The following is a 13,667-nucleotide window of genomic DNA, read 5'->3' as shown; positions in this document are numbered from 1 at the left end:
TTTCATGAATACACTTGTGCTAGTTTTGGCTGGAATAGAGTTAATTTTCTGCATAGCAGCTGGTATGGGGCTATGTTTTGGACCTGAGCTGGAAGCAGTTCTGATAATTCAGGGGTGTTTTAGTTATTTCTGAGCAGCACTTACAGAGAGCCAAGGTCTTTTCTGCTCTTAACTCCACCCCACCCACAAGGAGGCTGGGGGAGCACAAGGAGCTGGGAGGGGATACAGCCAGGACAGGTGACACAAACTAAGCAGAGGGATATTCCATACCATATGGCATCATGCCCAGCATGTAAAGCTGGTGGAAGAAGAAGGAAGGGGGAGGACATTCAGAATGACAGTGTTTGTCAATCCAAGTCACCATTATGCATGATGGATCCTACTCCTCTGGGGATGGCTGAACATCTGCCCGCTCCCTGGGGAGTGGTGAATGAATTCCTTGTTTTGTTTTGCTTGCATGCATGGCTTTTGCTTTACCTACAAAACTGTCTTTATCTCAATCCACAAGTTTTCTCACTTTTACCCTCCAACTGCCTCCCCCTGTTCTACTAAGGGATGATGAATCAGCTACTGTGCAGGGATGAGTTGCCAGTTACCACATTTTCTAATCAGTTCCACAACTATGTACTCAAAACTGGGAACAACAGAGATGAATGTAGCAAAACTGAACAGCTGATTATATGCATAAGAGCATTGGGTAAGTATCCAAAAAAGAGGGATCATAAAATGTATGTTTAGAGTACATAAATCACACCTAAAAGCAAAGAACAAATGTGCCTCTGAGAACCTGGCAAATTCTACCAGAAAAGCCAAAAAAATCACAATTACCTGCACATTTTTAAACATTGTCAGACTGTTATCATACCTACCTTAGGGGAATTTATTTAATCTCTTATCACAGAAGGACAACTATCCTTTAACAATATATTTTATTTCTTATCTCGAAAAGAACTCAGTTTCACTCATCAATTCTCTGCACTTTTAAGAACTAATTTGTCTCACTTCAGGATAACATTATTCAAAGGTAAGTTTCTAGAATGTTAAATTTACCAGTGAGCAATGCTACTGAGACTAAAATGAGTGAATGGGGTAAACCCCAAAGTATATACCTAACTTAAAAAACAGAACCAGCAGCAATGTATTTATCAGAGTGCTTTGTCAAGAAAGAAGTAAAAAAGTAGTTTTAAAAAATTCCAATTATACAGATCTTTAGTAATATTCTTCTGATTCATGTAGAGGCTGTGTTAGGAGTGAACTCTAAAGGATCTCCTGCAGTCAACTGTGTTACTTCAGTTACACTGAACATAAACTGATGCTAGTCTAGCATCATAATCCTGCCTAACAGAGAGCCGGCTGCATTCCGCATTTCCAAAGAAAATGTTTAATACAGGAGACAGACCAGTAAGAAGGAGTTGTGCTGAAATAAAAGCAGAAACATTAAAACAAAGCATACATCTATACTATAATGCCAAACCAGCCAATGATTAATTAGTACTCACCGCAGAACACCAATCACAGACAAACTGATATGTTACTGAAAGCAATTTGTACTTACTGGCAAATGTTCAAGTAAGGGAGTTATACTTTCAGACACATATATTATATTTCCATCTGTCATAATTGCTAAAAAAAAACCATCAAGAGCCTGAAATTAAACATAACGGGCAGTTAAATAAAAAGAAATAGAACATACTAAATACATTAAGCTATATTCAACACACAAAATCATGTAGATCAATTTTAGTTTAGTCTATTATAGAAATGGCAATATCTTTCCCTTCTAAAAATTCTTAGTCTTGCTTTTACACTATGAGCATTACAATTCCAATACTGTTCTGTCGTTAAATATTCTGTAATTTCAGAAGCAAGTACATCTATAGCTAGCCACCGTTTTCCCCCACTCCCACTCTGCCTCCTTGTTATTTTTAATTCCATCATCGTTTTAAACCTCAGAAAACTCATAAAAATGAGCTAGAGACAAAAGCAAGAAGATGTGGATAAACTAAGAGAAGAACAAGTAAAATCTGGCAAAATTAATGAATTTCGGTATTTAAAAATCTCAGTATCTCTCAATCTCAATGAAAGAAGCTTGTAGTAAGATTTTACTGAGACTTGAAACCTGTGAGATACAGTTCTGACTATCTTATCTTCTACTAAACTCAAACTTCTTTCCTCTGAACACAACACGTTTTAGTTGAACACTACCAAAAAAAGCTTGACAGAACTGTATTTCTAGACAGGAAATTTTAAAGCTCACATCTTCAAAAAAACTTCTTAGAGGATTTTTTTTTTAAATTTAAGTACAGAAAATCAGAACCTTTACTTTTTATATCTGTGCATCAAAGAAAAGGTTTAACTACGGAATGATAATAAAGAAGTGTTTGTTCATTTATAATACTTTTTATTTAACTATTATTCATAATTGCTTTACTAACAAAATATAAATGACTTGGGCTCATTTCCAAGGAAATGACAGCTTATACTGAAAGTTTATTTCTAGTATTTTTGCAACTATTCATGTAATCTTCTTCAGCAAAGTAATGCATTCACACCAGTTTTGGAAAGCGTAACAAGTAAAGAAATTAAATATTTATTGCTCACAAGTTACATGGATGTGTTGAGTCTTTTTCATAATTAGGATTTTAATTTATGCATAACAGTTCTTTATTTATCTAGTACCTTCCTTATGTTGATAACTTAAAATATCCACTTAGACAGTAAACACGTTCATTTATGGACTTGCTCTGTTTTTATGTTTTATGTAATTGAATATGCAGTTAAAAGAAAATCTGATTTGACTTTCTGAAACACTGCGATTTTTGGAAACACTGCATACATAGGAATTTTGACTGTTTATATTAATGAAAACAGATTGTGACAATTAAAATATGAAAATAAAACGATATGTCAACAAACTGAAAAATTCCATAATGTAATGACTCCTAGGGAGGAACTATTCTACTCCCAGAAAAACAGAAAAAATATACCTCTAACATTAACTGTGTGAACTCTTCATTACTAAGGAATGTCGGCTTCCAGTCCTGTCGAATTTCACTGGCATCTGATTGTGCAGTAATTTCTAAAATCAAACATATATATATAGTATAAGGACTCATACTTCCAAAAGCCATTTTTTCCCACTAAGCTACATATACACAGCTAAGAAATAGTAGAAAGTTCTCCAGTTTCCCCTGTTGTTCATTCTTTACATATAGATGTTTTTCCTTAAGAAGAAAATAAATGTCTTCTCCAGCATGTTGGAATTACATTTGTCTTCTCTTTCCTTCAACCAGTTTCTGCTACAGTCTTGCCAGACTTCAAGGTAATACCGATGTTAATTACAGTAAGTAATGGGTTTTTGATAATGGAAAAATACTCTTTCCTCTGAGACTACAATAAAACGTTTTATTAAGAATGTTGTTTACAAAGATTTAGAAAGCCAAAATGCCTGAACAGTTTAGGCCATTAAAATGGCTAAACTTCAAATATCTTGGCCAATCCTTGTCATTCTAACCCTTGCACTAAGAACTGTCACTGTCCTTTCTCTTCCTCCTACTCTTTTCCAGTTACATTTAGGAAAGAGTAGGTTTTCAACAAAGATTGTTTAGAGTTGTATGACAGACTCCACTCTAGAATTCCGTCTGTTACACAGACATAGATGGATTTTGACATAGGTGACTTTTGAGCAGAGATTCCTGTAGGAGTTGAGAAATATATAATTAACTTTCCATACACAGGCAAGAGAAACAACGGCTGCTAAGCAAAACCTGACATCGGGTTCTGAAACTGATGCTTCCTTATAGACTGATAACTGAAACCAGAAGCAGCAAGATCACACAGTGCTTCAGTCTGGATGAGTAACAAGGGCATCACAGAAGGGCTGGCTGCAAGTACAATCTTGAACAAGCAATCAAGTATTCAGACAAATTGAAAGAACCAAACTATGTCTTTAAGGCTTTTGGTTTCTAAAGGACAAGGACAAAGACCATAAGCTAGAGTGTTAGTTCAGATGGTTCGAAGAGCCAGAAAACCTAGAACTGAGATAAATATGCAAAGGGCTGGAACAGTTCACAATTTTGTTTCCCACATCAAAGGGAGAAAACTTTACAAAAGAGCTTGAGACTTAACTAAAAGAACAGTAAACAACAGTAACATCATACAAGAAATTGGCTAAAAGAGGAAAGCTGCAAGAAGAGGTTAAAAAAGTATCAACAAATAAGACTTGGCAATTATCAGATGTCACAAAAGTTATAAATTGATCAGGCTTTTGCTATCTGTTTTGAAATGGTATCACAAAGCAGGAAAAGTGGGTTGGAAAATAAAAAAACCCTAAGTATAATCCCAAATCTAATTTGTCATATAATACCTAGGGGCAAGTCAAAGGACATGGAAATGAAAAGCTCTGCCACCAAAGTACAGGCAAAATTCAAGGAACTTAATGCATTCAGTCAACAGGACATAGATAATCTTCACTTTAGAACTGGAAAAGTCTGATTCATTGGCTCATTCTGGCCCTTATAACTATCCTGTTTCAGAATCAAAAGAAACAGAAAAAAAAAGAAAAAAGTCATTCGGTCTTCTACAGTAGAACAGATCTATGCTAAATAAAAGTTGAAGTTCGTGCCTTTAACGAATCATTCTGAAATATCCTATCACAAGTACAGGTGTTCTTTTACATTTCCATAATTAGAACAAGTATGATACTGGAAAACAGAGCCAAAGTAACACAGAAAGAACTTGTTTCACTTAGTAACTTCAGGGAAATGCTTAAAAATTCTGGCAGAATGTTGCACTCGAAGATAAATGGCAGTAAGATCACATTCCTGAGCTAGATATCAGACAGAGAAGCATAACCAAACTTGCACATTGAACTCCTCCAGTCTTCCAAGTCCTGTATCTGAAGTAACTTTGCATCAGCACTGCAAACTCTCAGAACAGATTTCCAGCTGGGCCTAGATGTGTACCATTTATCAATGGGTTGTAGGAATATCAGTCTACCACTTGCAATTAGAAGCAGTTAAATTCTTTGGTATTTACCAATTTTCAAAAATTTCTTGTTTACAAATTCAGAGAAAGATCATTGGCAGCATTCACCAAGAAGAAGTTCCCAGTAATATAATTTCAGTGTGCTTAGCCTGCTGTATTTTCCCAGTGAGAAACAGAATCCACACTGGCCAATAACCAGCTGAGATAGTTCATCTGGAACTATGGCCGGAGTACTAAGCTTGGCTGATGTGGAAATGGTCCAGAAAGAACCAGAAGCAATGCAGTTAATCAAAACCTGGTGGCTAAACACAGTAGGATTTCAACAGTAAAGCAGCTACTCAGTGCTGAACAATTCATTTATTGCTAGGTCACTCTACTTTATTGTAACATATCCAAGCACCTCAGGAGGCAAAATATTATTCTGAACTTTGCCAGCATTTTGTCCAAAACATTTTAATGTAAACCAGTGCAGAGCAACGCCAGTAAGCACTGGCAGGCAGAGCCTTAGTGACCTTAATGTGGTATGTGCTATCACACAGAGCTGCACTCTGTCACACCAAGTGAAGGACAAAAGTGCCATGCCTTAACAGGCATCCATCTCCAGAGCTGCTTTTTGCCTCTTTATCCAACAAAATAAAAAATAATAATGAAAAAAACAATCTAAGAAAGTACTTTGAAGAAAAAAGTATGACTGGTGTTCCTGGCTGCCTGACACATGTGTTCAGTCTGAATTCTATAGTTTAATCTCAGGAATCATCAACACAAAATAAAGTGATTTTGAAATAACCAATTGTCACAAAGGCCTTAGAACCTAAAGAACTGACTTTTACAGAAAAGGAGCCTTCATGCTGCTTTTCTTTTTGTTACAAGACAAATTTGTCTCAGAAAATTAAAACAATATAATCGATATTTAATTGGCAAAAAAATCCCCAAACCTATAGTTCTCACAAAAATTATACTCCCCTCCCTTTTTATTTAAATGGTTATGTTTACAATTTTAATAGCAATATTCAGTACACATCTGGTGCTAGTGGAACCATAACACTAATGGAAGAGACATGTTAGAGCATGCAAAAACATTTCTCATACCTTAAATTGACACATATACTGTAGATAAATACATAACTATTCATCCACTTAATAGCTTTACTTATTTTATGTTATAGTTACTTCTTTTGACTTCTTTCTACTGCTTTCTAGTTAGCATGCATGCTCAGAAATCACCCAAGGAAATTGGTTAACTAGCAAAAGAGTTCATTTTCTTCAATTTTTAATCTTGTTTTTGGCAGTGTGAACCACGAGGTGCCATATTAAGAACAAGTGTAGGAGCAGGAACAGGACTTTTTTTATACACATAATATCTAACAGCCATAAATAAGCGTATGCTTGGTGGAAGAATTTTTTTTGTGACAAAAATAATGACCTGCAACAAACTTCGGTACAATATATCTGGGTATATCCGACCATCAACTGATGCAAACAACCAGAGGAACAAAACATAGCAAGGATGTTCAAAAATATTGATCATTTTGACATTTCACAAGACCTTTAAAGAACAACACACATACGCTCACTAGCTTATACATCAGTGGGTATGTCTTGAAATTTACAGTTTCAAATAAAAAGCTGTAAGTATTTATAGATTTTCAGGGGTTTTTTTTCCCCGAGATAAAAGGAAAAAAAGGTAACGCTCCTGGTCTGTATACCCACCACATTTCACTTTCTCTCATCAAACAACCTACTCAGAACACTTGCTGGAGACCACAATGCCCTATTGCCTTACCATCGTTGTTTAAGCAGCCAGTTGTGCAGGCACCTGACATGAAGAGGGGGAGCATTAATTTCTCTTAGACTAGCTTTTTCAGTGATTTATCTTCTTTATGTAGAATTTAGAGAGACAAACCAACCGTTCAAACCAGGCTTATCTAAATATCAAAATAAGTATTTCCAACAGGTAATTCCAGAGAAATGGATGAGCAGTTTTCCTGTGAAGCAAAACTTTGACACTGGCACCAGTGTCTGTCCAGAACAAAAAACTCTGAGGTAATTTCAAAAATAAATGCTTCTCTTTATGAAATGATTTCTTTGGCAATTATCGGGAAAAAAAACCAGTAGTGGCTTTTGCAAAGTATTAGCAAAAACACAGTTACATCTCTACTACCTAAATTGTGATCTTAAGAATATCTTTCTTCAGGAACTCTCCTGAAGAGAGTTTTTTTTGACAAATTCCTTAAAGGAACTGCAAAATTAATAATATTTTATGTACTAATTGAATATCATTTAAAAATTTAAGAATTTACAAATTTTTTTACTGTTACAAATAATTACCTTTGTGCTTCCGTAGAAAGTCAATGCTCTTCTGCAGCACAGTGGACTTATCCATTTTCCGAGCATTACCGGGAAGCATGGAACCCAGCTCTTTGATAAGTACATTAAACTGATCTCGACGTTTCTTTTCAGACTTGTTTCTAGACACTCTGAAAAACAAAACAGACAATGTTTTATAACAACTACGAAACTTTCTTATATAAGAGCTGCATACTATTGCCAGGTTCCTGATGCAAACAGCCACTTAAGGATATCTGCTGTGAGAACTGTCACAAAAACACCTACTCTGTATCTCAGACACCATTGTTGAAGAATGGCTTTCTGCTCATGGAGGGGTGCAGCAAAGCTTTTGGAATAAAGCACCCTTTCACAAAACAGAAATAATTGAACCACGGTTAGAAATACACAATGTATCTGAAAAATAACAGTAAAAAAAATGCTGTTGAGTAATATGGTTATTTATGAAAGAATCACAATTTTATTATTTAGAAATCATGCTGGTAGGTTAAAGCGTACAAGTATAGGACATTTCTCAGCTTTAAATAACAAAAACTTACCTTTTTGCTTTATCTTTGTCATCTTCTTCCACCAGCCCATCAAAAATGCTTCCATCATTTCTGAAAGAAACAAAAAGAAACGCATGTTGGAGTGAAAATTCCCCTCCTTTGAAGTCCAATCACAATGAAGGCGGGAAGGGGAAGAGCTCATTATTCATTATCTCCACTACTTCAAGAAACCAAGGCACTGTTTTACTGTGATGTCTCACAACGATCATCATCAATAACCTGAAGCTAAATCTGCTATGTCCTGCTTGCAGGACCTTGAATTTCTGACACAACCCAAAGGATTTTCAGACTAATTCTAATGAGAACTTACAGCCCCATGCAAACACTTAATTGAACACAGCTTAATTTTATTTTTTTATCTTCTTGGTTATTTGCATTACCTTAGTCTTTTGAAAACATGGGTGAGGACATATATAATTTATTTTTACTTACTGGCAACTTCTAATTATTGAAAATATTTATAGCAAGAAGGTATATTTTTCTTAAATTCTGAAGTATTATTGTGGAAGAGAGCTAAGGAATGTACTATACTTCATCCACATATGTAATTTCATAAATATACAACTGATACCAATGTTAAAGAGTAGTTATTAATTATATTTGCTTCCTCAAACCAAGCATCGCATAACTTTTCCTGAGCTTGATAACTGTCCACCTACTGCTAAAGAGATGTTAAAATATCAAGCTAAGGTGTTCTTCCTTGAAGATGCCTCAGTAGCCTTCATCCAACACCTTTGCTTCATTTCTTTTTGCTCTGAAAGTCAAGCAAAAGTTTGAAAACTGTCTGTTTTCCAAAACTGCTGTATAATGGACTTCCACAGTCTATTTCTCTAACTTCCTCTGCCTGCTTTCAGTCTATTTAGTGCTGTCCACACTGACCTCTGTGTGTCCATCCTTAAATTTCTCATCCTAATGTTTCCTTCCCTTAAGGCAAGTAAACTTCTTTCTAGAAAGCTTACCTCATCTCTCCAATTGATAAATCATCAGGCAATTGTACTGTACATTATGACAAGCAGTGATGTTAGGAAGTAGTTAGTTATTTTGTATGCTACTACATAAACATCAAGCTTTTAAAAGCAATTCATATTTTCAAAATGCTGAAGTTTCAGTGAGATGGCACAAAACTTCATTAAAAGAAGCATTTTAAAACTTTTACCCTTTGCTTTTATTTTTCTTCATTTTAATGATGTTTAACCTGCCATAAATTTGATGCAAGTTTCATTTCCTGAAGTCTCAAAAATGGTAATATTAAGAGAATATTAAGGACAGTTGTTCACCTGAGCTGCTAAGAAAGTCTAGCTCAAGGAATCAAGTAGAAAACATGCCTCACCTATTACTGTTCCCTTGAAATAGGTTAGCAGGTCATTTTACTATCATCTACAGCAACGCTAATCATTTAAATGTATTTGCTTTCCTTAATCAAATTCTGAAGTACTAAAAAAATTAAAAATTCAAGTAAACATTAAAAATCAGCTCAACTTGCAGAGACGTTGTTCCATGGCTGAAAATAAGTAAAGCATTTTAAGATTAACCTCAAACAGTTGAAATCACTATTTCCAATTCTAACAACTACCAAACTAACTTTGTCAAAAATAGCCAAAACCTCACTCTTTCATTTTTTCATAAATTAGCATTTTAATATATTAACCAGAAGAAAAAGACTATTAAAGAAAGCATTGAACAGTAATTCTCCCAAAACTGTCTGCCTCTATTAACATACCTGTCTGCAATGGAGCTCATTTTATGGGTGCTTATGGTAAAAAACATAACACATCACACTTTAGTCTTGTGGTAGACATTTGTACGTCTGCCTATAAGAGAAGAAAAAAATATCAAAATGTGACTGGGGGAACCAATATGTTCTTCATTACAGTATACCAAAGCTTTCATTTGCTCTATAAGCTGCTCTCAATCTTCCCTTCTTCCAGCCTTCTGCTCTGCCCTCCTGCCTTCTCTAATGCAGTCTCCATTACCATCATAACCATCACCTTACATGACAATGTTCAAGAGAAGATTACTAAGTGTCACAATAAATATGTTTGGACTAAACTAATGCAAAACTTTTTATGACTCTGAATTCAGATATAGTTTTTCATTTTTATTTTAACCTTTACCTAAAAGACCCTCATAATTTTGAAGGCTGAACTGATGTGAAATACACTTAGTAATACAATCTGTTTAGAAACTGTGCAAACAGAAAAGTATTTGGGACACAGTATTTCAGAGCTATAATTCATCTCTCACTGTATTTTTTTCTTGAGTACATTGTTATAATAGACATGTGAAATTATAACAATAAGATATTGATTAGAATATGATCGCCATACTGTGAGACCATTTCTTAAAGCATCTTATTCATTACAGAGTTTCAAGCAGGAACTTTTTGGTTTTCCAGATGCAGATATGATTTTGAATAAAAAATGTGAATGAAATATTAATATTAAGAGAAGGGATACCAAATTAAAATAAGTATTTAATTCAACAAGTTCCTACTTTTAGGTACCCAAAATTTACAAAATTGCGTGGGTTATGAAAAGGCTAAAGTCAAACACAAATCAATACAATTAAACCTTTTTCTTTCATATGGAAAAGTCAGTTGTCAGAGGCTGTTCAAATAGAGCAGAAAGATTATAACATTAGCAATGATTAGGGAACAACTGCGTGCAGCAAGTTTTATATGAGTTGAACTCGTGGATTTTCAGGAATTTTTAGTAGGCTACAAACTTACTAGTAAAAAGGCACTGCATTTATTTCAAAGGAGATGATTTTAGTCCTTAAGTGACTCACAGTTTCTGAGAAGAAAGGATATGTTTGTTCCTGAGAGTACCAAACCCAGTGGAACTTGCAGTGCTAATATCACAAGAAATATGGCAGCAACTGCATGATAGGGAAACTGAGGAAGAAAGCTTATGATTCAACCAAACTGTCTCCGTGTCTACAACAGCCACATACTGTGCAGATTTGTTTCACAAGACTAGAGTTTTCCCCCACAAAGTTTCAAAACTGAGTGCACCAGGAAAGTAAATGGGAGAGCTGTGCTGCAGCACAATCCCTTTCAAGGCACATTGTATGGTGTGCTGGTGTTTTTGCCCAAATACACCACTTCTACAATTAGTAGGCCCAACTTTGTCTTGCCTTTACTCTCCAAAATCCAGTGCTGTGAAGACACACTGATAGCAAAGCATTTCTTCACTCCAATTCTTCAAAATAACAACTGCATCAGCCATACTGACAAATCTAATTCCCCAATTAGTTGACCAAGTAATGGAGTTGCACCATTTGAAAACCAGACAGAAATGGTACTAGGAAAGTAAATTATGAAGTGTTTGAATTTTCATCAGGAGCATACAATGACAGGTTGCTCAGCAGCAAAAACCAACTACCATGACTGGCAGAAAATTAAGTTTAAAATCAAGATAAAAACTATGAACTTGTTTTCTTTTAGCTTACATAGTAAACACTATTACAGTTATGCACTAATTACACTTTTAGCCCTGTGTTAATTTTTATACAAAACTGGTACCTAAAATTATAGAAATCAAGAGTAATACAAAATTCTGTAGGACAAATTATATACTTTCCTTAATCTGCCTAAGAAAAATACCAGTACAGCTAAATACAGAAAACTTTCATCTATGACATGACATCTTCATTATGCAGTTAGAATTTAAAAGTCAGCGTTTTCCCTTTAACAGAGCACTCAATTTCTAGAATTTGACAAAATCATTCATGTGTTACAGTAGATGGGTCCTTTGTCAGAATGGGCAACTTAGATCAGGTATCCAAGACAAACAGTTAAAAGTACTGAAAGACTACAAGAAATGCACCTGTAGCACATTTGTTTCTCAGAAAGGTCTGACCTTCTGTTTTTGCACTGAAATTTGCAAGAGCCTGAACAGTCTCAGTGCTTATACATGCTGATGTATAAGTACGCAGAGATAATTCCAAAAAAAACAGTCAAGTTGAAAGTAAACACTAGATAAAAGGCCGTATCTACTTCTAAAGGTCAAAATAAGTTGAGTTCTGGAGAACAAAACATTGCTACTCAGCCCTTCAGTGTGCATAACTGAAAGCCACAGGAACCTTACTAATTATAAAGCCACAATTTTACCTTTTACACTTTGGGACTCGTTAAAGTGTGAGGTTTAGGGATGAAACCTGGTTCCTATGAAGAACAATGCGGAGTTCGATGTATCCTCTTCTGCAGAAATTAAATTCTGAACTGCTGAAAAATAACAAAGGAGAGCTTCAAAATCAATGTTTTAAAATTATCACTTTTTCATTTTTAAAAAAGACAAGTAATTGTTTTAATAAGATCAATCTATAAATGTGATATTCTGTTTATTAAAAATATCTCAAGTAATTCATCATCTGAATTGACCTTGCTTTAAAGTACTCCCTGATAAGCAGGATATTCTGACACAGTTTCATCTCAGCTTTAAGCCATCACTTTATGCCTAATTTTAGTCTTGATGTCCTTTTCACTTCTGAACTTGGTATCACCCATACCATCTACATCTTCACTTCCACTTGCTACCTTCAAAGTATATCTTTATACCATGATTTAAACACCTTCTTGCTGAAGCTCTTATTAGGGCCTCTTCTGGCTTTCTCAGCTACATCTTCTCCTCTCCACGTCTCCAAAATTGTCACTCTCAGGACTCCAGAATCTGTAGAATGCTGCTGACAACTAGCAAAGTTGCTCAGCTGCATTATTGCTACTCCCTCAAACACAGACATTAACTCTTTTCTTTCAAAACCCACTCCAAAATCAATTCCAAGAATGTATCCCAAACTTACTTCGCAAATACACTTCTTCCACACAAAAACTCAGCACCAGCATAAACCATCGCCTACTTCCAGTCTCTTTATGCCACTACATTTCATTTATAGTTACTTCCCTCGAATCCCGCTACTTCTCACATTTTTAAGCTACATGAAATGAGGTTTTTTTTCCTCTCATCTTTATCCTGTTTCTATCTGCCTTGCTTACTCGTCTTAAAACAAATTCACTATACAATGTACTTGTTCCACTTCTGAAAAATTTTATTTTAAAGCATATTTAATTCTAAATTCTGCTAAATTCCTAAAAAGGAAGCTAGGATCTAAAAACCAAGGTTATGCTACTTTTAAATTCATTGATGACTTTGATGGAAAACAGAATTACCACTTATTTGATTTGAAAAGTTAAATTTCTTCTTCTTCTGCACCTAACAGAGGCTCTTAAGTGGTTAAAATACAGATGGAAATATTAACATAGGAAGTCAAAAGCACAGCAGAACAATCTGCCAACAGGAGAAAAACAATTACAGCATGATTCAATGAAGCCACCCGTTCTTGTCTGGCCAAATAACCTGCTGGCCCATTGACCTACTTTTTTAGGTGCTTACAGCCTCCTCTCCTATTCTGTTTTGCTCCGTTTGACAAGTGCAAACATTAATATGACAAAGAGTCCCATGGGAGTCTGCAACATGAAACCCATGTTTTTAAACTGCTTGGAGTAGAACAACTCTGACAACTCTCACACAGCTCCTAACAGAGTTTTAATATGGAAAATTTTAGATCTTGTCTCTGCACTATGTAGAGGTGTATTTTTTTAAAATCAAAATTAAACATTTAATATAAATACCACAGAACTTAAGCATAGATCCATATTTGATAATGTCTAAAAAAGGAAGCTTTTACAGATATTTCAAAAAGGGATTTTAAAATGAGGAGGAAAGGAATATGTTTATGTCATAAATGAACATAAGCAAACTTAAACCAGACCAAAAGAGAAGCTAATCA

At 35.0% G+C, this 13,667-nt stretch overlaps 1 protein-coding gene across 7 annotated transcripts in view; it reads right to left on the bottom strand.

Annotated features, from left to right (window-relative positions):
- The window catches only part of CLOCK (clock circadian regulator), a 67,691-nt gene that overhangs the window by 24,315 nt on the left and 29,709 nt on the right, over positions 1 to 13,667 (bottom strand). For 5 of the 7 annotated variants that reach the window (XM_039378582.1, XM_027735985.2, XM_039378581.1 and 2 more), the window contains 6 exons: positions 11,992 to 12,105; positions 9,601 to 9,691; positions 7,872 to 7,931; positions 7,315 to 7,463; positions 2,988 to 3,079; positions 1,556 to 1,645 (listed from right to left, as the gene is read on the bottom strand). In XM_039378582.1, the coding sequence (XP_039234516.1) occupies positions 1,556 to 1,645; positions 2,988 to 3,079; positions 7,315 to 7,463; positions 7,872 to 7,931; positions 9,601 to 9,647 (438 nt within the window). In that variant the 5' untranslated portion in view covers positions 9,648 to 9,691; positions 11,992 to 12,105. The remainder of the gene's footprint in view (positions 1 to 1,555; positions 1,646 to 2,987; positions 3,080 to 7,314; positions 7,464 to 7,871; positions 7,932 to 9,600; positions 9,692 to 11,991; positions 12,106 to 13,667) is intronic. The other 2 variants (XM_027735982.2, XM_027735988.2) reach the window with 1 other exon arrangement.

This window comes from Pipra filicauda, unplaced genomic scaffold, assembly GCF_003945595.2.
Source record: "Pipra filicauda isolate LSUMZ 115617 unplaced genomic scaffold, ASM394559v2 scaffold140_size2443280_pilon, whole genome shotgun sequence".
NCBI classification, from domain to species: Eukaryota; Metazoa; Chordata; class Aves; order Passeriformes; family Pipridae; genus Pipra; species Pipra filicauda.
Note: the sequence above shows the minus strand (reverse complement) of the source record. Positions and strands in the feature narration are given on the sequence as shown.